General features: G+C 39.7%; 1 protein-coding gene across 1 annotated transcript in view; it reads right to left on the bottom strand.

Annotated features, from left to right (window-relative positions):
- The window catches only part of CHM (CHM Rab escort protein), a 53,105-nt gene extending 26,753 nt beyond the window's left edge, over positions 1–26,352 (bottom strand). The window contains exons 1-8 of the mRNA XM_021531420.2: positions 26,277–26,352; positions 16,481–16,547; positions 10,787–10,859; positions 9,513–9,637; positions 5,388–5,844; positions 4,207–4,323; positions 3,435–3,555; positions 942–1,167 (exon numbers count right to left, since the gene is read on the bottom strand). Coding sequence (XP_021387095.1) covers positions 942–1,167; positions 3,435–3,555; positions 4,207–4,323; positions 5,388–5,844; positions 9,513–9,637; positions 10,787–10,859; positions 16,481–16,547; positions 26,277–26,325 — 1,235 coding nt within the window. The 5' untranslated portion in view covers positions 26,326–26,352. The remainder of the gene's footprint in view (positions 1–941; positions 1,168–3,434; positions 3,556–4,206; positions 4,324–5,387; positions 5,845–9,512; positions 9,638–10,786; positions 10,860–16,480; positions 16,548–26,276) is intronic.
- Between the last annotated feature and the right edge of the window lie 101 nt (positions 26,353–26,453).

The following is a 26,453-nucleotide window of genomic DNA, read 5'->3' as shown; positions in this document are numbered from 1 at the left end:
ACCACATTAAACCCACATTGAGCAGATGGAAAGGCTGCTTGCCAGCAAAAGCAAAGATGAAAAAAAAAAACCCTCAGCCTTTTAAAAGGCAGCTGAACTGTTGGAAACCCTCTGCACACGGGTCCTTGATGGTCCCCAAAAGCACAAATCACCAGCCAGAACCACAGGCCAGGGACACCTCTGGAGCCAGGGGAAGGACTGCACTGCCACTGCCACACTGAAGGGGATCTTGGTTTATCCTGGAATCAACTGGGCTTTTTTGTTTTACTTGCTTTCTAAGGCTCAGGGAGTGGAGAACATATGGCTGCTGTTTGGGATGTCAGAATGCAGCATGGCTCAGTGAAACAGAGCTGCATGGGATCTCCTCTGCTGTTCAGTTCATAGGAGCTGGAACCTTGCAGTCTAAAGACAGCTACAAAATGATGCCAAGAGCATAATACATAATTTCACACCGATTGCTCTGTTTGTATAAAAGTCTGTGATGTAGAAAGGTTTGTTTTAAATCTAATTGTAAACTGGACACATGGCACCATTCTCCTCTTTCAGAATAATCCAATTCATTGGTAAATATATACCTGTGAATGGCAGATGCTTTCTCAGCATTAATTAGTAACACAAACTGACAACATGGACCTTCCTGCAGCTTATCGGGAAAGACTCACATACAATGTTTTTCAACCTATCCAAATGCACAGTCACCCTTTTGGACAGATATCACTGAGTCTCCTCTGTCAGATTTAAAAAGGAACAGCTACATATGGGTTAAATTAAATGGCTTTCTCATTATTAACTTACTCACAGCAGCCACCACAGCCAGCACCTACTACAAGCTGCATTTGTAATACAATGAAAAATGTTGCAAAGTATTATCCTAGTGAATGATACCTCTTACATTACAAGGGTTTCCTTTTTAGAATATGTCTGGGTTAAGTGAGGCTTACCTGCAGAAGCACTGTGGGATCTCTCCTTGCCCATATAGAGGGAACAAAAACGGGGTGTTGCCATAGCGGCCAAGGCACTGCAGGAATTTTTTTGTTGCCTGAAGACCTTCCAGAGTGCTGCTCTCAGTCTCTGACACCATTGCAATGGAGTGAAGGATGAAGTGCTGCAGGCTGGGGGTCAGCTTCCGTGTCTGGAGGAACTGAGCAAACGTGCTGCTCTCGTAGGCTGAGGGAAGAGCACACGAGGCACTGAGCACACTGTAACATCTGCACTGTCACCTGTGCTTGCACTCAAGTGCTTTTGGATTCCAGCAAGTGAGTTTTTCAACAAACACCTTGCTGAAAATGGATCACCCAATCAATGATGGTTAGAAGAACTACTCCCAGAAAGCGAGTTCTCAGAACACAGAAATAGCACTCCATTAAAATATTTCAAAATATTACAAACCTACTTTATGGGTCTTCAATGGTATCGCCTATACATTGTTAGACTTGAAATGTGATCTAACTTGACTTGTTAGACTTGATCTAACTCCACTTCCCAATCCTGAGAGAAAAGTGAGAAACTGTAGGCAAAAATCCATTGAAGTGCCTTGGGATGCTATATCCAGTAAATTACTCAAAATATTACCCCAAATGACACCCACTCCAGAACAGGACTGCTGCATCCACACTGCCAGTGCTAGAGTGGATATTTATGCTGAGACAAGCCACTCACACAGTGCCATCATCCATTGATAAGAAGGTGCAATATTTATTTCAATTTGATGACTTGCTGGCAACAAACAAATGTGGATGAGACAGAGAGCAGAAAGGGATCAAGGACTCCATCTTCCCTTTAAAATAATATTATTGCTGGCACATTTTGAAATTCAAAGAAACACAAGTCTTCTGGGAGATGTTTAAAGCATGTTGGCATTGATACATCTCTGAAAAGCTTTAGTCATCTTCATAACAGAAAGGTTTTTTGCCAGGAAAAGATTGTATTAAGCAATAGCATACTTCCATACTATTCAGAGATCTGCTCTTATTTCAGTCCTGGATAAATTCCTAACTAGTTCAGAAACACTCCTATCAGTGCAGAGACCAGTATTATCAAGCTATATATTCTGTTCAAGATTCAACCAGTGTTTTATTAGAAAATGTATCTTACTGCTCTTTGTACAGCCATGCAGAAAGTCATAAAATGACAGGGTTTTATCTTTTGTTTTATCATTCTAAAAAAATTCTCAAGTTTTCCTCACTTCAAACTTCTTATATAATTTCATATTTTACAAAAAAAAAAAAGCTTTAAAAAAATTCTTGACGCTCATGAACTCTGCCTATTAAAAGTCTGCCTTCCCACGAATGCAGTGATCTCATCAAGAGCAATTTTAAATTTCTGAAGATTTTACATTAGCCTAATCTGACTCAAAATGTTCTCAATTACTTCTCTGGCTATTTTAAAATGTAGGAACAAAATCTGTTTAACTGTCTCTGAAAGTAAATCTAACGTTATTTAGGTACATGAATCAATGGATTCATTTAAAATTGATGTGGCATCTCCTTTTTTTACTTAATAAATTTTCTAAATTCCACCAATATCCTTACTGAGCACCTCCGTTTCTTCCAGCAGCAGTAAACTGAGATCACCTGTAATCAATAAACCACTTCAGACTAATGAGTTTTTCCCCCTTCAGGATTTTCTGGAGTTCATTACAGACACTCCTTTTCTTAATCTTACCAGATCGTGATGCTGTTTTTCTCTTGCCTATGTTTAATAATTTTCTCTGATGTTTGTAGTCCTCTTTCGTCACTATTTCTTTTTAACAGATTTTTTCTCTTTGCCTTAGTTTACCTTCAGACTCCAAGAACTGGGAACATCTCTTCATTCTTTGTACCCTGAGGAGCACAAACCCAAAGCACCTTCCTCCTGTTAAGCTGATTTCCCTCTTTGACCTGCTGCTTGTTATTCTTCACACATTATAGCTCAAATCTAGTCTGATTTCCTCTCATCTAAATAAGCCAACACTTGATAAAAGCACTTTGAACTTGCCCTTTACAACTAAAGAGCATTAAATTACATTCACTTTCGTAGTTAAAAAATTCCATTTTCTCCATTTCTGATTTGTTGTAAAGCATTGCAAAGGTTTACCTAGTAATCAAAAAAAAAAAAAGACAGAACATTCAGATACATCACATTATTTTAAAAAATACCTGGGGGAGGGGAAGAAAACACTTAAAAATGACAAAAAGCATTTTGCAACCTTGGTGTAATATATAATTTTGCTGTTAAAGAAAAATGTAAATAATAAATGATGTGGGAACTAGAAGAGCAAGTGCTTAAGTAGAAGAATTTAACACTGAAGGGAAAAGGTCACAAAAAGGTCAAAGCATACTTTAAAAATGAATCTGTAAAAATAAACCACATGAAAACACAGGAGAGCTCTCAGAATTGTGCCTCCCTGAAGGAACTCCTCAGAAGGGAGTGTGCCTTGTTCAATGAGACACTACCTTGGTACTCCTCGGGGTGCTGCTCATAGTCCAAACAAAATGTCAGAAATTTCATAAGCATTCTCTTCTCCACCATGGTGAGCTGTCTGCTGTTGAAGACATCTGCTCTAGAACAAGGCACCTGCAAAGTATTTTTTAATAATTTCAGATACTTTCCACACTCTGAATGAAAAAACATCAAGCGCCAACAGCCTGATTAAATAACAGACACTTCAAATTACTGTTTTCAATTACAGTTATTTTCTTACATATTTATTTTCCCTATTTTCTATTGTAACTAAAGTTACCAATTTTCCACAATAAGAATATCCAAAAATCTTTTTTTATATCCCTTCAATTTCACTTGCATCTCTAACTGCAGAGATAATCACTAGAGTTTGTACTAACTATGCCAATATCTCCTGTTGCCATTATCACACTGATTTCTCTTGTATGTAACAAAGACAAATCAAGTCTCTATGTCAGAATCTTAAAACCTTAAATCTGTGAATCTTCAAGAATTAACTGCCAGTCAGTCATGGCCTAAACATTTAGCCTGAGGTAAAGATTTATGTCAATATGCTGGACTGCACAATTTTATTTTAGTTTGGTTTGATTTTATTTTAATATTTCTATATAACATACAAACATATTTTCTTCCAGAAATTAAATCAGAATCATAATTAAGGAAAAAACATCAGCCTCTTGACACAAAATTCTCAAAAAACCCATTTCAAGCTTCTTGACTTTCAGAAGAAGAGATGAAACACATGCAGCACATTATTTTCTGTACCTGTTCTACTTTCCCTTCTCGGAAGGCGAGAACTCGCATGGCGTTTTTGAACTCGGCGTATCTGCTCACGTTGGACTTAATGAGGAGCTCAATTAACAGCCCCCGGGAGTAAAGCAACTGCACAGGGAGGAGAAAGGAAGTGGTGGCCGAAGAGAATCAATGAAGCACCCAAGAAAATCCTCACCAGCTGCTCCCTAAATCACCTGAACCAAGAAGCACCTTTTCCACAGGTAAATTCCATGACTCCCAAGCTAAGGTTTAGTCATATACAATTTAATCTTTCTAGAGCTACAAATATATGATTAAATACAGAAGGGCCAGAAATGCAACTATGAACTGAAAATGTTTATATTGAAAAGTGGAACAGACTTTGCAAGATCACACAGGAACTTTCTGGACAAAGGTTTCCTGGGGCATCACAAGGACACTACAAGGAAGCTGATGTTCCCTTCCAAGGAAACCCCAGCACAAATTCCTGGCCTTGCCCTGCTGACCACTCTTGTGTCCAAATTTCTGAGATTTGCTGCAATTAACACCATGTCCCACAGTGGGACAGCCAGAGTACAACAAGGATACAGAATAGCATTATCTGCTTAACCACCACCCACTGACTGGTGTTCAAGATGCTTGGAAGTGGGATCCACTTTTGGAACACAAAGTTTGCAATATGGCATTTTGTATTGTCTTCACAAAGAATCAAATGAATTATTGAAGAGAGTTTATTTTTCATTTTCCAGAGGTTTGAAAACTCTTTTTAGGCACAATATATAAAGTGATGCATTCAACTTTGAAAAAACTTTCTTGTGCTGTAAAAACCATTTTTTATCTTTTTAAAAAGATAAAAAATCCGTATGCAGATTGCTTTTGCTTGTTTAAAAATACAGTTTTTAATGGTGCTACTTAAAAGAACATATTTTGCTGGTACTACCTAAGTGCTATATTTAATGAAATTTATTTCAAGGCAATATTCCTGAGCCATGTCTTTTAAACTCTTTAGTAATAAACCACTTAAGGAAACACATTAAATAGCTCATGTTTGTTTTAGGAGTAACAATTCTTACTTCTCAAGAGTGGCTATTTTGCCTTAAAGATGCTGTCTCAACGTGAAGGGTTTTAAAACAAATGTCAGCATTTTAAGCAAAGTAAAAGTACTTAGACAAAAAGAGTCATTCCGTTCCTACCTTAGAAACTAAATCAATATTAAACCTTCTGCCTTCTCTAACAATTTGGGAGTAGGAGATTTTCTTTGGTTCTTGGGCAGCATTTTCGGAGGGCGCAGCTTCTGTCTTCGCCGGTTGCGGAGCGGAGTCGCCTGCAGCCGTGCTGGGAGCAGCCCCGCTGCCAGGGGCTGCTCCTGCCCCGTCCCCTGCAGCTGCCCTGGCTGCCTCAGAGCTCGGGGGCTGCTCTGCCTCTGGGCTCTGTGGCTCCTCTCCAGGGCTCTGCACTGCTGGATTCTCTTTCTCCAACCCTGGAGAACCCCCCTCTGCTTCTGGACTCTCCTCTGATCCCAGAGGAATCCCCTCCGCTGTTGGGCTCGCCTTCTCCGGCCCTGAAGAAACCCCCTGGGCAGCAGGGGCTCCAAACACAGGCAGCTTTGGCAGTGCACCAGCTTCTTCAACACCTTCAGCTGAATCCTGACTGATTAAAAACACAGAGGGGGAAGAGAGGAGGGAAAAATGTTTTTGAAGAGTCTTAAAAACTTGTTTGAAGTTTTGAGTCAGTGCCAGAACAGCAACCTCAAGCATTTCTAGGAAAAGCACTATAGAATTTCTTTATCCTGGCCCATTTAGGTGCTCCACCCACTAACAAACTTTGGTTCTTTGGCTGCAAAGCTATAATTCAATAGACTATTTTTACTGAGGAGAAAAAACACCAACAAAAATTTGAGTTTTTACTTTACATATACTCAAAAGCTAGAAGGATCTCAAAATTAAAATCAAGGCCCTCATGATAAAAGAAACACAGCTACATAAACAATACAAATTGACTATTTTGAAATAAAACCAATAACTTGACCAGGTGTTCCCCATGGATTAAAACCCATGAAGCTGAAAAGCAAATATGCATTAAGGTCATTAAGCTGAGATACTGCCCTGAAGAAAACAGACAAGCTTTACACAACCAAGCTCCTCAGCAGCCAGGATCCCAGCAGGGCCATTGAGACCAGACCACTTGGACCCAAACTTTCAGTAAAACTTTCAAATTCCTGTTTCAACTCTGCCCTTGCATTCTAATTAGTTGTTCAAGCAGCAATGCTGTTATGCAAGTGCTCCAAATCCATGCACAGGGGATGAAGGCGGCCACAGGAGGGACATTCCCACATAACTTTCACTCTGCACAGTTCATTTCCTTTCCACAACATTTCTTTAAAATTCCACTTATAAAGCAGCCCTCCACTTTTAATCTCATCTTCTTGTTTTATGTTGAACTTCAAGGACACCTCCCTTAGAAAGCAGGACTTTTGAACTTGGTTTAGTTTACACTACCACTGAGATGAATCAAATCAGTGTCATTGTAAGTGAAAGGAGTTCAGCAACAATTCCAAACTATCTTTTTATCTTTATACCACAAGCCATTAATGCACTGAATAAACAATTTAACCTTGGCTGAAAACTAATGAACTATGATTTTAAAGGTGACCTGCAAACACAGAGTATTAACAGAGATGGTTAAAATTCCCAGAACAGCAAGGAATTTCTCAGCATCAATACCAAAATGCTCCCTCACATACCTGCAGCCTTGCAGATGGAAGCAGGGGCAGGATTTCTGTTCAAAAAGGAACAAAAACCTGGTATCCTTTAAAAATTGCTCCTCGTTTATGAACTCATGGAGCTCACATGGACTCATGAAAAGTTTGGAAGTAATCTCCCAGCCTGGGCACAGTCACCAGGAAGCACTTAAGTCATGACTGGGGTAAAATATTGCCCTGGGAAATACAGGAACTGCTACAAGGAAGCACTAATGAGAGAAGGCTGTTTCTACACATTAATTATGTCTTTTTGCTTCAGATTGCCAGCATTAGGTAACTATAAAATATCAAAGAGAGATAAGTACTTTGTCAAATGTTGTTCAAAAAAAGTAATCTTTGCTACAAATAAAAAAGAAAGTCAATTAACTTTTGGGGCTCTATTTGGATTTTGGGGTTTTTTTAGGATTTTGGAATATGGTGTTTGTGAAAAGTGCAAAGGCTCTTGCCAGTAATTCAGTAACTAAGAATGAAGCTTTTATTTAATTAATCCTAAATCTTTATAACACAAAATTTCAGAATGTTTTCTCTCTAGCTTCTCCCAATCTCAATGAACAGTTCATCCCATTTTAAACATACTTACTACTTTTTAAAATCAAAATAAACTTGGATTCATAATACACTGTATTTTTCTATATCACTCTGAAAGGCAGTGTAACAAATATTTACATATTTTAAATCTCTATTCACTTCCCATTAAAGAATAGGTAAATCTTTATTGTTTGCAGCTCCACACTTTCTATAATGAGAGTCTAAAAACTGTATATAATCTAAATTCATTACATCCTTCCTATAGGACCAAATACCCCTGAATAATGTAAGAAACTGTCTATAAAAATGACTCAAATTGAACTTCTGTACAGACAATTCTTCTCCTAATTCAGAAAAAAATAATACATCTGCAGACAAATTGTTGTGTAAATTTAGAATATTATCTTCCACCATTCATCAATTAATGGTACTAACAAAGGAATATCTTAAAATGAATGTGTCTTATTAATGCCTTGTAACAGCAACCCCTTCAGATAGGTCAAATGAAAAATTGCCAACCAGCTGGTTAATTTATTCAGCACAGGTGTTCACTATTTATTTTTCAGCCATTTGCCTTTTTTCAATCCAGCTTGTTGTAGACACAGTATTCTTTCCCTTTGATGGATGCACTTTGTTCTAAGGCCATTCATTTCAGAGTTGCACTGTGTATATTATACTGCTACCCAGCTGTTTATTCTTTCAAAATAAATGTTTAATGGTTACTTCATAGGAGTTACAAAAGTTAAGCAAAAACAACAGAATCTAGGCAGAACATGTAAATAGTCAGAAACACAGTAATTGACTCTCAGAAAGTATGAAGTTCTTTAGGAGAACTTTTACTTTGCCAGGTTTATTAATCTTATCTTTGTTCCTTGGGGGAAATGTTTTTTTTTTTGGCGGGGGATGACCAAGTCAGCACTGTACTGATCTAAGTTGAATGCTTAAAAGCTTAATTTTATCCAAGTATAATCTCACTTCTAAGTGTGACATCTCAGTGCTAGGGGGACTCACTTGGGAGCCAGCTATCAGTCAAAAATTATAAACAAAATTAAAAGACTATGAAACCTTTCCATCTGATTTAATTCTGGTTCTGAACATTATTTATTATGACAACAGGATGACAATTACAATATCCAAGTGCTATTGCTTTAAAATAAGCATTACATTTTATCTGAAATCCAATCAAGCACCATTACTGTGCAGCACTGAACCTTGGAAGAGTCTCAGTCTGTGACCTTCAGATTGTATTTATGTAATTCACACCATTTTTTCCCTCCATATGATGTTTAGAGAAAGAAACCTGTATTTCTCTATGAGTATGTGTCAGCATTTCATTTAGTTACCTATGGTATTTTCTTAGAGATTCAAGGTTAAACTCTCTCAAATAATTTCCTCTCAGGAATTCTGGAGAATGTTGAGTACACAATCCAGAAGACAAAAATAATAAATAAATAAATACACAGTTCAGTTAGTTAAATTTATATTCAGTGGATTGAACTTCAGTAAGTTAAATTCATTGCATATAAAAAGGACAAAGGGCAATTTTTACTTTATAATTTTACCACAGGAAGTATTTCACAGTTACAGAACTGTTGTCCATTTGTGTTCCTGTTCTTTTGTATGTGGGTCATTTTACATGTAATTAGGGTTTTAATTTTTGACTATGAGAACAGCAGCTTTTAGGCAAATTAAGAATGGAAAAATTTAATTGATGGCAGTGCACAGCTGCCACCTACTACTACTATCTAAACACAACACTTCTGTTTCCTACTCAGAAGTAAATCACAAACTCACAAATTGGCCAACAAATTACACTGCACCCAGAGAGGTCATATAGGAAGGATCAGGTTGTTTCAGTGAATTGATTTCAACAAAGCACAAGGACATGAGAACATTTCAGAGGCCAGGGTTGCTTTTTGAGACAATGTGTAATATGGCAGCATGGTGAAACGCTTAAAACCAAAAGCACAATATGATCATTTACTCCAGGCATACAAAATTGTTCATGAATTTCTACATTTTTACTTACTCGCCAAAACAGAAATCTTCTACATGTTGAATAGTTTTATCCTTGCTGCTAAGAGGAATTGCTTCTTCATCCTCAAGGATCAGTTTTCTCCATTCCTCACATTCATCACTGAGATCTGTCTTTTGCTTAAAAGAACAAGTATAACATTACATATTATACTGTGCAAGCTGTTCTTGAAGTATAAATCTCTGCAGACACAAATAATATGTACCATCTAAAGAAAAAAAAAAACCCTTAACTGTCCTAATGTTTTTTTTTTCCATTTATATTTTTTTAGTTAAAACAGTTAGAGCTGGTTACTTTATTACACCATGCCAGCATTTATGCTAAAGCATGGGCTCTAGTAATCTGAAATCTAGGCTTTAGTGGAGAGTTGAATGTAACTTGGAATACAATCTCATATCTACATACATACAATCTACATACAAAAGACAGGTTTGCCACAACCAGGGTAGTTCCAGACTCTGTGACAAAAGTCTTTGAACGGAGACTTGGTGATCTGGGGGATTGTATTAATCTGTGCACACAGCAATCTCTAAATCATACAACACAACTCATAGGATATGAAGCTCTGAATAAGTGCCCTGATTATGCCAGGAGGCAGCACAGTGTAAAGAGCAGGCATGAGACTGAGCTGAGAAACTTCCATCTTCTACGGCCCAACAGGCTCCGAGCATTTCCGTAAATAACAGAGCAGCCATTTGCTAATGCAGCCCTAGTGCTCCATCTCCTGAATAAATATCCTCCCTGGAAGATTTCTAGTGGACTGCCATGAATCAGATAAACTTTGGTCATTGAAAAATACACTATCAGCATTCATCTTTTTGTCCTGGTTACAGGACATTTCAATGCAAGGATCCAGCACCCACTTCTCTGCCTCTAAGGAAGAATCAGCTGAATACAAACGAGAAAAACAAAAGGGCTGAAACATCAGAGAGTGGCAAATAATCAAAGAGGAAATGGAAAAGATCAGATTATCATAAAGGAATTGAAACAATGGTGTAGATGTTTCTCTTTAAGCTCAAGAACCCAGGAGTGTGGCTGAGCACCAAGCTGGTCTCAATCAGATTGACAAGGCAGGCACATCACAGCCTCAGACTGCCAGGCCAGAGGGGTGAGGCTCAGCCAGGAAAGCTGGGAACTACAAACCTCTTTGATCTGTCAAATTACCAAAGAGCAAAAGCAGGGAGGTAATTTGTCTTGAAATAAATCATGCAAACAACAGAGATTCAATGTTAAGGAGGCCTAAAAGAAACAATTTGGGAAATTTTTACCTGATTTTCTTTAATCCAGGACAATAACCCTGAAAAACTAAAGCTGGCCCAGTTTCCACCATAGTAATTTCTCCTGTAAAGAAAAAAAACAAAAGGAAAACTTGTTGGACAGGTAAACAACTTTCCAAGATTTAAAGAAAAAACCACCAAGTCTGATACATTCAAAACATTTTACATGGCAAGATTTTTCAGATGCAAAATAGATAAAAATTATTATTTCATAAGTCTTAATAAAATGGAAAATTTCCATTTCCTCCTTGTATGCATCTCTGACCAAACACACTATAGTCTAAACTCAAATTATCTGCAGGGTAAATGGATAATGCTGAGAACAACACATGGGATGGTGTGAAGAAGAGGAAAATAGAGATAATACTGCTTTTTGGCCAAGACTGGCTCTCTTATCCATTATGCCAAATACAGGAAAGTGCAGTTTATTGTTTATTTACTGCATACACAATGTATCTTGCCTATTGCAGGCTGTGAAGATGCTCTGGCAAAACACTCATTGAACTGCATGTACTGCAGGTGGAGCCAAAGGAACTGATTTGTACAAAGTGATCATCCCTCCCTGAGCACTTCTCAGTTTCTATTTACCACCTTCTTGCTTGAAAAAGATTTTAAATCACAGAAAATTAATAGTTCTGCTGTTAATCAAAGAACGTCTCTGCTCTCTCTTTTTGAAATTTCTCTACCAATATTTTTCTAAACATCTGTTGGATTAGTTGGCTTTTGTTGTCATGCATAGCACATCTTAAATATTTAACAACTCTGAGAAGAAAAATAATAGAGCAATTACATTTTAAAAAGTCACCAGTCCTTGCAAAATTAAAGTTATTTCAGGATTTATCTCTGTTTCTGGCAATGGGTACTGGCTCTTCAGAAGCCTCAAAGATACCAAAAATACCCTCCTGAACAGATAGCTAATGTTATTGCATACACTAAAAAAAAAAAAAGGTAGGGAGGAAGATAGGGTTTGCATTTTAAAGAATAATGTGAAGGCTGTTAAATCAATCTTATCATAACCTCCTCCACTTTTAAATTGTAGAGATCAGTGCGATAACAGTGAAAAGCTAAATTCAGGTTAGATTCTCCTGACTAGATTTACGATGGGATGCTTTTGACAGGGCTTATCTGCACTGACAAAGACTTCATCAGGAGTGTCAGCCCTGCTCAGCACCAGAGCTGCTGCTCTGGACCACGGTGCTTACTTAGCATATGAAGGACAGATGTCTGCTGAGCACTGCCTAATTGCTCCTGACTACAAACTGACCTAAAAAAGTCTTTCAGCTCCTGCAAGGCAATAGTGAAGAACATAAATAGGACATCTTTTGCAAAGACAACAGAATCCAGCATTCACTGAATAAAGGTGGCTCCAACAAGGGATTGGGCAGCAGTGACAGCACAGCTCCTTCTGCACATGGTTCCCAGGCAGGAGCTCCAACCCTCTGGAACAGGAGCTCATCCTTACTTTGTGTGACTGACATGGTGAGCTACAGAGCTACTGCTGTTTGGAATCACAGAGAACACAAAGCAATGAAGATTAAATCCATGAAATGCCCAATTCTGTGAGACTGCCATCTGTAAGAGACACTGACAGTTGTATGTGATAACTTCTAGCTTTGTTTAAGCTGTCAATGGTGCAGGGTAATTTTTTCACGTTTCTTCAAATTCTACAGAATAAAAAACTCAATATCCATGTATTATCTGTCATTTCTGGGATTTCTAAAAACCATGGCCATGAAGATTTATTTTTAAGGAAATGTGCTGCTCTGATTGCAAGTTTCTTCAATATGGAATACAATATATAGTTGTTGGAGCAAGCAATGCCATGATCACAGAAATCCCAGAAAAAACCTAACTAAAATTAGGAGTGGGTTTCTTGAATCTACACCAATATTAAGTCATGCATATTTAGACTATTTAAAGTTAGAATTTTCAGTAAGAGAAATTAACATTACTTTCACAGAAAGTTACAAAAGTTTGTTTGTGAGCTGTCAGACATCTTTCATGTGAACATTCCTCTGTTCATCAGCCTGGTTTTCCTCTGAAATTATTTGTTTTACCCAGTGTTGAGGCAACCCAGTGCGTTCAACAAAGCACTGCATGACCCTGCTGTGGAGCTTCATCCATTCTGAGGAGCTGGCACAGCCCCTCTCCAAAGGAAAATGAACTACAGCTGTCCCTGGTGTCTGAGCACCCTTCCCAAGCTGGGTAATGCCACCTCAAATATTCATCTCCTCAAGTAGCAACTTCCAGATTTTTTTTATCCTGGAATTTTAATTAGTTTCACTGTACTACACGATGAATCAGGATTGCTTAATTTTCTCATCTGAAAACATTACAGAAGGAAGACAGAGCAGACATGATTACTGACATAATGAGCAAAGTTTATAGCAAGTCTTGAAGAGGAATTCTGAGAAGAGCTGACTAATGGTTTTACAATTAGGACTCCTTTGTAACCAAATATTTTTGTTATAATTGCCCTGAAGATGAACTGAGGAATTCCTTTAAGTAATGGTCAAGATCAAAGCCTAATTAAAGCTAAAATATTGTCCCAAAATCTCCAGGCCTAAGCTCCCCTCTTCTCTTGTTATATTAGCAAACTACAAAGATGGATATTCTTTACCTTTCTTAGGGTTATAATCCAATTATTCCCTAACTAAGAACATGAATAATTTTGAAGGTGTAACAGCAGAGGTAGAAAATACTTTTTCTACCAAGTTAGAGCAGAGATGTTTTCCTTCCCTACCATACATTATTTCCTAAATTATATTTGTTCAACTCCTCCTGTGTTACCTGGATTTCACCTAAATTACAACACTGCTCCTTTCCCTTCACCATTTTCAAATCTCTAATCTGCAGTTCAGAGCTAACAGCAGAAAAAAGTTTTGCAAACTTTTGGAAATGTAGCTAAAGTACAATTTTAACTCTGCAAATACCTTGTCTCTTCTCCTGTGCTACTTTTTCACTTTTTTCTTCAGTTACCAGGACTGAAATAATTGGCTAATTCCAATCTGGAACACTGAAATCACAATTTATTTCTGACCACTTACCAATCTTGATCTGAACCAAGGAAATATCTAACATGCCCTTCTGCAGACAGACTGCAATTTGAGAAACAAGACACTTGTGAAAGCAGGAGATTCCCAATGAAAATGCAAGACCAGCAAATGGATTTGTTGGCTAGTGCCTGTTGGGGAGCTGCCCTTGCCAGGCCACAGCCCCCATGGTGACACTCAAAGTGCTGCTGCCTGCACAGAAGCTGCTGATGCCTCAGGATTTCCCCCAGGAGCTGCCTGGATGTGTCTGTCCAGCACCTGATCTTCCAGAAAGAAGTCCTGACCCATCAGAGCAGCTGTCTTTTGCACAGGAAGTTACTGCCACATCGATTTTAAGGATCTGAACACAAAATGATTTATGTTTCAAACTCATAAAGTTTTCTGTGCTACTTATTAGTGCACAGGCAGATGTATTAAAGATTCCCAGAACCCTGTGATGGTGTTTAGGAGCTGCCTGGCTTTCAAGAGGAGGGGTTTAACCCAAACAGCTCCTGAGATCCTTCAGAAAAAGAGTGGGTAATGGTGGCAGTCACTTGTGCTACATCACATTAGATCCTGGGATATGAACATGACCAAAGGGAATTACCATGGCCCAGCTAAGACCATGTTTTACACTCCAACACCTTTGCTGTGAGATTGTATCCTAAACCAAAATAAACAGAAAAAAGACTTTTTCAAAAAAACTCAAAAGATACCAGAATTAACATTTTTTCCCTAGTTTTCCTAATTGAAATTAAATAATTTCCTTATTTTTCTTCCAAGAAATTGCCTAGAGAAGCACCTGTTTTGCTCTCTAGCTGCTGTACTCCCACAGCTCCCTCACTTCACAGCAGTTAAAGATCCAAATAAGGGCTGTATGGATACACAGGGTATATTACAACCTATATTTTACAAGTTCTGGAAAAAAAAAAAATGAGACAAATTATCTAGCAGAAAGTAGAACAAACTACAAAATTAGGGATCTTGGACGGGGGGAGCAGGGGCGGGTGTACAGGCATAAGGTCCAGCACACTTCTGGATGCTCAAATAAAAAAATTTGGACACAAGGAACACTTGAGTGCTCCACAGGCAAAGTATTGGCAAAAAATAAGAAAGGTAACAGTTGTAAAGAAGCAAAACATGCCCAGCTTGCTCTATTTCTCACAGAAGAGAAGTTAAAATTCTGCATCTAGACCCTCCTTTGTCTTTGAATTAAATTCTATGTGGAAAGATAAATAAGCCAATGAAGAAGAATGTAGACAATAAACTGCAGCCTACAAACGCTGTATTCCAGATGCTGAATATCAAATACAAAATGTAGCTAAACATGCCTCACCCCTAACTGCCTCATCTTCAGTAACCAAACTGGTGCATAACTACAGATACAGAATTAAAAGAGGCAAATAAACAAAGGACCAAAAGCAGAAACTTGAGCAAGTGGTTAGGAGAAAGTCTTTTGCATGTGCACAATTAGTACAGGAAGCATATTCACTTCAAGTAATCCACTTTTAGTCTTGATCTACCTTTCTCCAGCAGCTTCAAATTTAAACTAAGTGCCAATCTCACATTTTAAATTGGAAATTACTTTTCTAAATCATTTAACAAATATCCTTGAAATCTCACATGTCAACAGCTCATTAATATCTACAGTAAATGTAGCTCTCTGAGAAGAACCACAGATTTTATGTTTATTGAGACAGATAGCTGGCACAGAGAAATAGAGCTCCTTCAATTACTAGTTGGCAGAAGCTAACTTCAGTTTAAAATCAGTCTACAGCAATTTATGGCAACACTGCAGTGAAGTGACTATTTTGAATAAGATTAGCTACTGCTGATGGCAATGCTTGGACAGTGTTTATAAATCAAACTCAGAACTCAGTATTTTATAATAAGCCACTTCAAAACTATCTCCCATAATCACCTAAGCAGTATATTATGATAAATGCAAACATGGCTGGAGATTAAAAGTAATAAAATAAGGTACACAAGGTAATGAGAGCAAGTAAACTATAAACAAAGACTTTATGCATGTATGTGTGCAATACCTGGTGCCTGACTTAACTCAGGCCTTTGTAGGGAACAACAGATTAATCAAAGTAGCACATCTAACACAGCTATTTCAGTAACCCCAAATCTCATTTCTTTATACACTGAGAAAAAATTTAATTAATAATTCTGATCTTTAATGAGGGGAACAGCTTACATTGTTAAAAGGCAATATTCACCATAGCTAAAACCAGGCATAGATAACAGAAATCAAAGTTCCAGTGGCCGATACTATTACAGACTTTGATAGCAAATGAAAAGAGAAAACTGAAATAACACAAGTCATTCTCACAAAGAGAATGGGATAATTATTGCCAGGAATAAGAATCAAGGGCACTAAACCTGCAGCCATTCCTGCCTGTTGCAAAGAAGCAGCCATCACAGCATCCTTCACCACAGCACTGATGTTCCAAATCCCTGAGCTAGCTTCCAAAAACTGCCTGCTCTATTGATGGAAATAACACCCCCAAAATAAGGCAGAGACAGAAACATAACATTACTTGGTGCCAGATGAAGAGACAGGAGTCCTGCAGCCCACACTGACAGAGACACAGAAACCCTTACAGTCAGTTTAGCTCCCAAAAAGGAAATTACTGGAGTAACTTACGAATCCACATGAAGAACTCTCTGGCCACTTCTGGCACACGCTGCTGCAATAATGGACTCGGGCAAACCTGAAATGACACATGCAGTTTTTAGAACTTAGCACGCAATGATATATTAAAAATTGCAATAATGGTAGAAATTGGTCAGAAGCAGGCAACTCAAACAAAAGAAATGTTACCATGTGAGTTACTGAAATTTTTAGCAGTCTCATGCTACTAAATTTTATGCACTTTAACATTTTGCTGACTCCCAATTGCAACTTTATTTTTTTTTTAATAACTCTATGGCACATACCACTTGCGAACACTACTGAGTTAAAGCTTGGAACCAGCATCTTCTCTCCACACCCTGCTCTCATAACCAGACTGAGCAATTGCCAGCACAATGACACCCAAAGCTTCGTGGGGTGCTCTGTAACCACATCCTTGGTAATGCAGACAGGTATTACTTGAGGGCATTTCTGCTCACTTCAAAGTGAACAAAAAGACTGTGACTGTCCTCAGAATGGTGTCCCTATCAAAATCTCCCATGTTATGCAATCACACTCTACCAAATCAATATGTTTTCACTATATTTAGGAAAAAAATGTAGCAAAAAAGCACACCAAAAAGCTGTGATATCTCTACCAGCAATACATGCTTGGAATGGCACAGGATCTCACTGGAGTCCAGTAAATAAATGGGGCTGTTCTGTAATGTCTACTCCCACTCACCAGATTTCACATGCCCAGTTAAATGCCTTGGATTCTGGAGCAGGTACAGAAAAGCAGGACAGTTCACCAGCTAAGCTCTGTAGCACTAACTTCCCTCAAATCTCTTTTTCAATGATCTGTTGCCTATTTAAGCAAGTAATTCAAGGACAAACAAAATTCTAGGGACTGGTATTAGGAGACTTAGGCCATGTATTCAATGAAGGGATGAGATTTAAGGAAGTGAAAGGAGTGTTTGGCTGATCTGATTTCCAGCAGCACCAGAAGCAGTTGCACTGGTGCAACTGCAGAGACAGACCTGAAGGGGAAAAAGCAGCACTGGAAGGGCACAATCTACTCTGGCTCACCCCATGACAAACATCATCTCCAGCAGAATTCCAGGCCTGTGCTGTCTATTCCTCAGACATAACGGTGCCTTCACCAACAAATAAACCTTACAGTCTAGAAACATCCCCTGGGAGCTGGATACACCAGACCACACTTTCACCAACTCTTCAGACCAGCAAAGGACAACACAATCATCAAAATAAAGATGAGCAACCTCTGCCCTCATCATCTGCCCCTCCTGACCTCACTTCAAATAAATGGTTGGTTTTTGGGAGAGCTGTTCCATGGTGTTGTCCAAACGTACAAATGTTTGTATCAATACGAAGAAGGAAGTGTAAGACAGGCACGACAAATTTTCCAGGAAAATAGCTAAAACTTCCCTCCAAAATTTCTGGTTTTAATGATTACTTTTTTGATGGATTAAAAAATAAATCCTTTTCTGAATTGATAAAGCAAAAAAAGTGAAAATAGTTTTCAATGTTGACCTTCCGTAGCAAGTGAAGGTTTAACACAGAATTAACCTTCAGGGGCAAAAGGAAGGATGAACAGTTGCAGCATTTTCTGGGATATTTGTTTCACAGACTAGAAAGGCCAGGTCTTCCAAGTTGAATTTTTGGAAGCAAGAGGTCAAAACACAGACCATTGTGACCAAGGAGACAAGGAGAAAATACATAAGTGCAGCACACACCTCTGGACTGCCATGAGGCCCTGGCTGCACAGAGCCATTATGTGAAAGCTCCACACTCAGCTGTCCCCCACGTTTATATATATGGTTCATTTCGCTCCCTCTATAAACTATCTGGAATAGAATCTACAACTACTCTTTGTTTGGAGTTCCCAAAAAAGCTTTTCTTTCCCTCATTGGGGCACAGAGAGTATTACTCTAGAAATGGAATTGAAAAACTTGTTTCTCCTTTCCTATTGATAAAAGCCAGTGAGAAAGTGTTGTAAAACATCACCAATGCTGCCTGGCTGACCTGGGCCGAGTTATAGCTACCAGGGCATAACTGATTGCTTTAAGCTCGATCCAATTGATACTGTGTTGGAGGTCTGTTCTTCCATTAACCTTGGATGAAATTGTTCCCTGAATTAGCTTCCTTGCTCTTGAAAGCTGGCATCAATTTTCTTCACCAACCCTGTACTTCTAAGACACCGTGGCCCCCCACATATCCAGTGGTAAGAGTGGGAACGTGGCTGGAACGCGAGGCTGGTGCATCCCAGCTTTTGGGGAGGCTCCCAACAACCTGCTGGAACAGGACACCCTTTGCTCTCAGGTGACACCACCTTAGGAAAACCAAGATATAAATAAGACTGTCACATGGCACCAGTTTCTGAATTCTCTTCTCCAACAGAAACAAGGGCACAGGGAAAAGAGGAAGTTTTGTCAAATGCAAGTTGCTCCTACGTGTGACCTGTCTTACATCGTGGTTACTGAACAAAAGCCTTTTCCAAGAAAGAGGGTTCTGGACAATTACAATATAGATATTGGCCTTCTCTATCTAGGAAAAAAAACTAACCTGGAAAAGCCTGCTTAGCAAAATGGCAATTTATGAAATGACAGCATGGAAAGCCGAACTGCCTCTGACAGGATGCTCAGAGAGTCGTACAAAATAGGTCCCTTCAGATAACTCAGTAACAGAGAAATATGTGTTTTTAGAAACTGTTCTTACTCGGAAACAGCCTCCTGATCAGAACTTTGATTTCTCAAAAGCCCTAAAATGGATTATATTCAGATTTTGAAATGTGTTTAGATCCTCACTACAAGACACACTGATCCTCCTGCATTTTGCTTCCCACTGGAAAGAAACAAAGTGGCATTGTAACAATAATTAGCTCTAATTAAACTCATGAACATGGTGGCATGGCCACTTCAGCATGCAGAGGAAAGCAAGGTCTGTACCAATGTTTCTGTCCAATGACCTGGGAAGTGCTGAGAGAGACTTCAGGGTTGACCCAGAAGCAGCCGCAGGCAGAAGGAGGTGCCAGTGGGCAGAAGGAGGGAAGGAGGGAGGTGCCAGTGGGCAGAAGGAAAGAAGGAGGTGCCAGTGGGCAGAAGGAGGGAAGGAGGTGCCCAGCTGCAGAAGGAAGGAGGTGCCAGTGGGCAGAAGGAGGGAAGGAGGTGCCCAGCTGCAGAAGGAAGGAGGTGCCAGCGGGCAGAAGGAAGGAAGGAGGGAGGTGCCAGTGGGCAGAAGGAAGGAGGGAGGGAGGTGCCCAGCTGCAGAAGGAAGGAGGTGCCAGTGGGCAGAAGGAGGGAAGGAGGGAGGTGCCAGTGGGCAGAAGGAAGGAAGGAGGGAGGTGCCAGTGGGCAGAAGGAAGGAAGGAGGGAGGTGCCCAGCTGCAGAAGGAAGGAGGTGCCAGTGGGCAGAAGGAAGGAAGGAGGTGCCCAGCTGCAGAAGGAAGGAGGTGCCAGTGGGCAGAAGGAGGGAAGGAGGTGCCCAGCAGGCAGCACAAGCACCAGACTCAGGACAGCCCTGTGCTGAGCAGAAAGGTTTCTCTGCACACACCCCTGACTGCCTCTGCCTGAGCACTGCCTCCATCCCAGCCCTCCTGGATACAGAACAGGCAGATTCATCTCCATAAATCTCCAAGAGGTGCCTGCTGCAAGCTGACCTTGAAGTCTGTATCTGGTTGTTTCCAGTAACCTCTGACCAAGATAATCTCCATTACATTAATTTTTGGAGATTCCCTATGAAACAAAATCAGCCATACTCTCATTTTCTAGAATATAAGAAGTAAAGAAGAAACAGAGGAATTAGCTACACATTATTTAGTTATCCTAAAACCAATTATATTTTTAGTTCCAATACAACAAAATTAAAGTTTGAGATAAGTGCTAAGGCGGAAAACTTTTTTTTATTCAGGTTTAAAGCCAATTAATTTCTGAAGTCTTATGAAATAATGAAAACTTATAATTCACCTCTGTGTGACCAAAAATTCATTTTAGGCTTACACATTGTGTCTCCTGTTTAGCAGCTGCACTTGCTGCTCTAGTGCTGCACTGCCTCTTGCAGTGCCCTGAAAAGGACGCAGTCACTGCCCCGAGCAATTTCTAAACTAAACAGCTCCACATCTCTGTGAGCATCCTTGTTCCTGAGCTGCTCACTGCAAACTGCTTTGCAATCATCTAGATGATAAGTTTTTACTGAATTACACAAGATCCATCTTGAAAAGGCTTAAATGTTTAATTTGCTTCACTCCATCTACTAAATAAATCACAAGTGGCTTTTCCATAATATAAAATGTTGGAAGGAAAATATATAAAAACGTTGGAACACAGACAATTTCAAAACAATCTTCTGGAGTCAGACAGTTGACCAGCTGCAATACATTTTGTTTGCATCTGAACTTCGAAGTAGAGAAGAGCAGCTGACTCTGGAAGAGCTCACTACAAAATACTCCTAGTGTGTTTTTGGTGTATGTGACATTTTAAAAGCATTTCATAATTTAATTTCAAATTAAAATACTTATTGTATATAATATTTTAAGGTAAAGATGATTAAAATTGATTCATTTTAATATTTGCTCATATTGCAGAGCAGTATCAGAAAATACTTCTGCATTACAGAGAAAGGCATAAAAATGCCAACCCACTAAAAAAAAGTAAGAATGTGTTGGTGGTCAAGAAAGAAGTCAAAAGTAAAACGTTTCTTCTCCTACACTGTAATTGCATATAGTTATCTGTGTCTCATCAGAGGAACTTGGCAATGAAAACCATTCAATCTCACAGTTGGTGTAAATGAACATTATTTACAAAAAGAACACAAGCATTTAGACTTGAAATAAAAATTTAACTTCTTACTAAAAATTATACTCACATCAAGCAATGTTCTCCAGCACAAACTACAGCTCTGAGTCCAATCATTGGTTTAAAGCAATAGCAGCAGATAAAGCAAAGCATTTGAGTTTAAAGATCTGCATAGCAAGACACATTGAGTTTTATATTCACTCAAGTCTTCTAATACTTCCACTTCTGCTTCCCCATGGGAGAAGAGCTTGCTCTCCTTGTTCCTTACACATTTATACACATTTAATGAAAGGATAGTGAAGTTTCTCCTGCAGCAGCAGCTCCAGGCAGCTCCCAGGTAGCAGCAGGGGCTCTCTCTCTCAGGGTGCTCTGGCACAGCCCTAAGCAGCTCTGCAGGAGCACTGGACCCACTGCCTCTCTCCAGGCAGCAGAACCACATTTCCTGCTGGGATACACAAACCGGGCTTTCCACTGTTCCTCACTCCAACTGGAATTTCAAAGTACCTTACTAAGCCTTTTTCTAAAGGAGTTTTTCACCTTGATATGCAGATGACCTACTCTGTATTTTTCACAGTAGAGTCACAGGAGTCCTACAGGCTCTGATTCTGTAAGATCAGCAATATAATCTGGAAAAGCTGCAGAACACAAACAGGCTGAGAAGGACAACAAAGGATTCACAGAACAATGAGCTCTCCCACCAGAGCAGCCAGGGATACTGCACAGTAACTGGGAAAGAAACCAGTGGGAGCCTAAACCTCCCAGGCAGCACCTCTGCTACACCCCAAAATCCAGACTGGAAGCCAGGCCAGCACACAACCCCTCCATTCTAGTCAGGTTAAAAGGATCAATAAAGAAGATAAAGATTTATTTACATGTGGAGAATACTGAAAAAAATGAAAGGGGGACATACACACACAGGACAGGACTGAGTCAGTGTTCATTTTGTTTGACATTTAAATGGACAGGCAATGACTTATGTACAAATGATTATAAAACGTGGGTCTATTTCCTCCTTCCAGACACCAACATTACAAGTCAGTGCCACTGTGTTAGTCCACAATGACCACTGACGTCAAAAAATATCCATCTTCAGCTGGCTTTCCATTGAGCTTTCATCAACTCTAAATAGCTGCTGATATAAACTGAACACTGTGCAGTTATATAAGATAATGCAACCAAAATATCTACCCAAATGATGTATTACAAAATATTTTAGTCACATGCTAAAAATATCCTGCAACAATAAAACTATTAGTTTTTTTTTTAATCAATCTTCATTGTTTACTTTGAAATTAGCATCTGTAATATTTGTGTTAGTTTATTTGTAAGGTATATTTTCAAAATTGTGTTAGTATCTGGAAGTGATTTTTTCTAACACACTACACTTACATAAGATAAACATAAAGTACTTACACCACTCCCAGCATATCGAACAATAAATAATAGATTCTTCTGACAGGACTTTGATGACCTGGCAAAGCCCGAGTGCTTTCAGCCAAAATCATATGAAACCATAAATCACTCCTTATTTTATAGAATATTTCAAAATGGATTCCTGCTTTCTACCTTGAAAGTCATTTCATGTGTTATTTATAACCACTGAAAACCAGAATGGAAAGAAAATTGCATAGAACTAGAATATTTACTGTGACTGCTTTTATAAAGAATAACTCTTTTTTAGGAAAAAAAAATAGAATTACTAGCAGACAACTTGTGAATACAACACCTTTCAAAGAGCCATATCCTTTACAACTTTCCCAGCAGCTAACACAGGTCTTAAGGAGTGTCAGAGACAAGAAGTCCAGACTGAATACAATCCAATTCCCTGAAGAAATTCCAAGGTAAACATGACCCTGCACCTGTATCCACACCACTCTGCACAGCCACAAAGTTGCAAATCTTGGCACTTACAGGGGTTTCTGCCCTAAACTCAGCACTGCTGAATGTTTTGCCCATGAATTTTTCTATTTCACAACCGTCTGAAGACAAAAGGTCAGCCACTGACCCCCAGTTTTGCTTTTAGACCAAAAATCACAGAGAAGAGACCTTCCCAAATAGCAGAGCTGCTCTGAGGACTGATGATCCTGGAGAATATCTGCTTTGGCCGAGAGCTAGCCAACAAACCCACTCCTGCCTGGCTGATGGGCAACAGGAACACAGCACTGCATTCAAAAAGCAGGGAAGCAGGGATTTGAGAGACTGGAGGAGGCAGGGAGGGGAGAGTCACTTCAAGGCTGCAACAGAAAAGGAAGTAAAGCAAAACAACATCCTAACAGCTTTAATTCTCATATTGTGTTGGCCATGAAAAACATCAAGATATGCACATCAGTTTCCTGTCATGAGATAATCCAGTTTTCTTTACAACTATGGATGTCAATTCCATGCTAGCAGCAAAACTTCAGCTGCTGTACCCACCAGGATGAGTATTTTTGTACCCATATCCACTCTGCTCTAAACTTGCTCATGCAAGAAAATATCTGAGTTAAGGAAACGGAATTTCTTCTAAAAGAAAACTTCCTTTTCCCAAAGCAATATTGATGAATTAATTGAATCTAGATATTAACTGAAGCACTGATGACTAAAATTTAGTTGAGGCTCCATCTGCACTAAGCTCACTACAGGGAAACAGTTAAATGAGCCTGAAATAAAAACAAATCCAAATCTTATGTTACCACTCAGTCTAATTACTAAATTTAATAGATGCATAAGTTATAAAACCAGGAAAAGACCACACATGCAGAAATTAATACAATTACTACAATGCATTAAAAATACCATTAAACTCAAACATTCTAATTATTATGGTATGACAATTGCATATTCATAGATACACTCAGCACTGGTGACAGCACTAGAAACCAGAGAGTTGAAGACTAGGCTAAAATATTCCCTCAGGAGTCACTTCCCAAAGAGAAGAGAGATGAAAGTTCTACTCTGAACAATCTTCCATACTGAGAAATTTAATACAGATTAAAAATCCTCAGTCAGTCATCAGTGCTAATCACCACTTATGTGTGTTCTCTGTAAAAAGGAATGCAAAGACAAAACAACTCCTAAAGTGCAGAACTCCGAGAATCTTGAAATTAGTTAGAGCAGTACTCTCTACAGGTGGGCAAAAAAGCATCCTTGAAATATAAATCAACACCCCCAAATACAGCAGTATTTCAGAGAATTTAGCTCAGAGAACCTCCCTCCTCCAAAATCAAAGCTCCAGTATCACACCTCACTCCAAAGCAGGGAAGATTGGGTTTGATGGCTGCATATGACCTGCTCTCTCTGGCACAGACAGTCCTTGTTGCCTCCGTGGCTAGAGAAGTAAATAGCTTAACATGAATATAATTTTCATAAAACTCTGAGTTTATGCATATTTACCTCATGGATGTAAAGAATGGATCATCCTCAAAAATCACAGAAGTTACACAATGTTTAATATTTCACCCTTACAGTTTGATACTTCAGTTTCTCATTATTAACCAAGCTCCTCACACACTCAAAATGTTCTCAAATCTGAGCACATATTAAAAATGTCAGTCATTACTGCAAACCACTCCACAGAACAGGGTTAAGACACAGAAGAGATCTCTTAATTTGCTCAAGAACTTAAATTTTTTATTTTTAGCACAGTGTTGGTCAAAACAATGGGGGCAGTATGGTTTTATAATTATTCAAAAACTCCAGATATAAATCAGAAATCTTTTAAACAATTATACATACACTGTATGGGGGTTGCTTTTCTCTGCTGAACACTGAAATCAGCAAATTCTTTAAGAAATTCATTCATTCTATTCCAAAGTGCTAGGAATCTTAAATCCCATGGACATAATTTCACAGATCAGCAAACTCCAAAACCAGAGTTACTAATTTCACATGAAAACACTAACATTTGGGAGTGCCTTCCCATTTGTGCTCCAAACAACACCCTGAGCTCTTTACAAAGGCAAACAAAATCTGACTGTAAATTTGGGACTTATAAACGGTGATGCACTTTAAGACTAGAGCTCAATGCTGAATTTAAGGCTTATCAAGATCAGTCTGAACCAAGCCAGTAGAACCCAGTTTGTAGAACCAATCTGAACCAGGTCACAGTGGTTCTACAAACTGAAATTGATTCTACAAACTGTGTTCTACAAACAGAAATATATTCCAATAATTCAAGATTATTTTGCTACACAAGCACCAAGAATCTCAGTTCTGAAGGAGTATTGAAAAATTTCTCTTGGTTTGTGAGACTGTGGTAAGTTACAGTGAGACACTCCAGGTCTCCATCATTATTCACCTGAATAGTATGAAGTTGCACAGAACACAGAAAGTGCAGAAACATTAGAATTAAGTGTCTGGAATATGCAAGCATTCATAGACAGAGAAATGTACTTTAATGAGAAAGACTCAAAAAGTTTTGTGTTATTTATAAAGCAGGCATAGAAATCAGAAAACTGACTTAGAAGATTTAAAACTACTTGTATTGCAGGATATGATAAAAACCATATTATCAGCCTATAGCACATATACTGCAATGAGACAGAAGTTCAGCTCTTCAGAGCTATTTTCCTTGCACAAAAGCAAACCTGAGGAGCAGGAAGGTGTTTCGGGAGTAAGGGCTGGCAGGGGAGGCAGTCAGTCACACAAGGCTTTCCGAGGCACCAGAGGAGCCCCGATCTCAGCCGTGGGGGCAGAGGTTTGTGCCCGCTCACAAGGCCGGGGGTCCTGGCAAATCCCTCAGGGCCAGCCCCACACGGCCCTCCGTGACAACTCCATTTTTACGCAGATCTGGCCACCGGAGTGCGAGCAGCACCCCCACAGCGGGCTGCGGTGCCCGGGACGCCGGGAGCAATGCCCCCGCCGGTGCCACGGAAACGTCCCCGCAGGTACCTCAGCAGCCACTCGCACACCCTGCCCGCCCTCCCCGGGCGCCGCTGCCGCCCCTCAGCCGGGGACCCGCGTCCCCCCGCCGCCCCTTCGAGCTTCGGTCCCTGCCAGGGCCGGCGCTGTCCCTCCCCGTGTCCGTCCCGCCCGTACCGGTGCCCACCACCACCACATCGAACTCTGCGGGCAGGTTGTCCGCCATCTTGGGAGGCGCCGTCACGCGCGCGCCGCCGGCGGAAAGGGCGGGAGCGGCTGCGGGGGTTCCGGCGGCCCCGCTGAGGGAGCGGAGCGCCCGGGGGGAGCGGCTGCCCTGCTGAGGGAGCGGAGCGC

The sequence above is a fragment of the Lonchura striata genome, chromosome 14, assembly GCF_046129695.1.
Source record: "Lonchura striata isolate bLonStr1 chromosome 14, bLonStr1.mat, whole genome shotgun sequence".
In the NCBI taxonomy this organism is placed as follows: domain Eukaryota; kingdom Metazoa; phylum Chordata; class Aves; order Passeriformes; family Estrildidae; genus Lonchura; species Lonchura striata.
The sequence above is the reverse complement of the archived record's forward strand: the minus strand, read 5'-3'. Positions and strand labels throughout refer to the sequence as shown.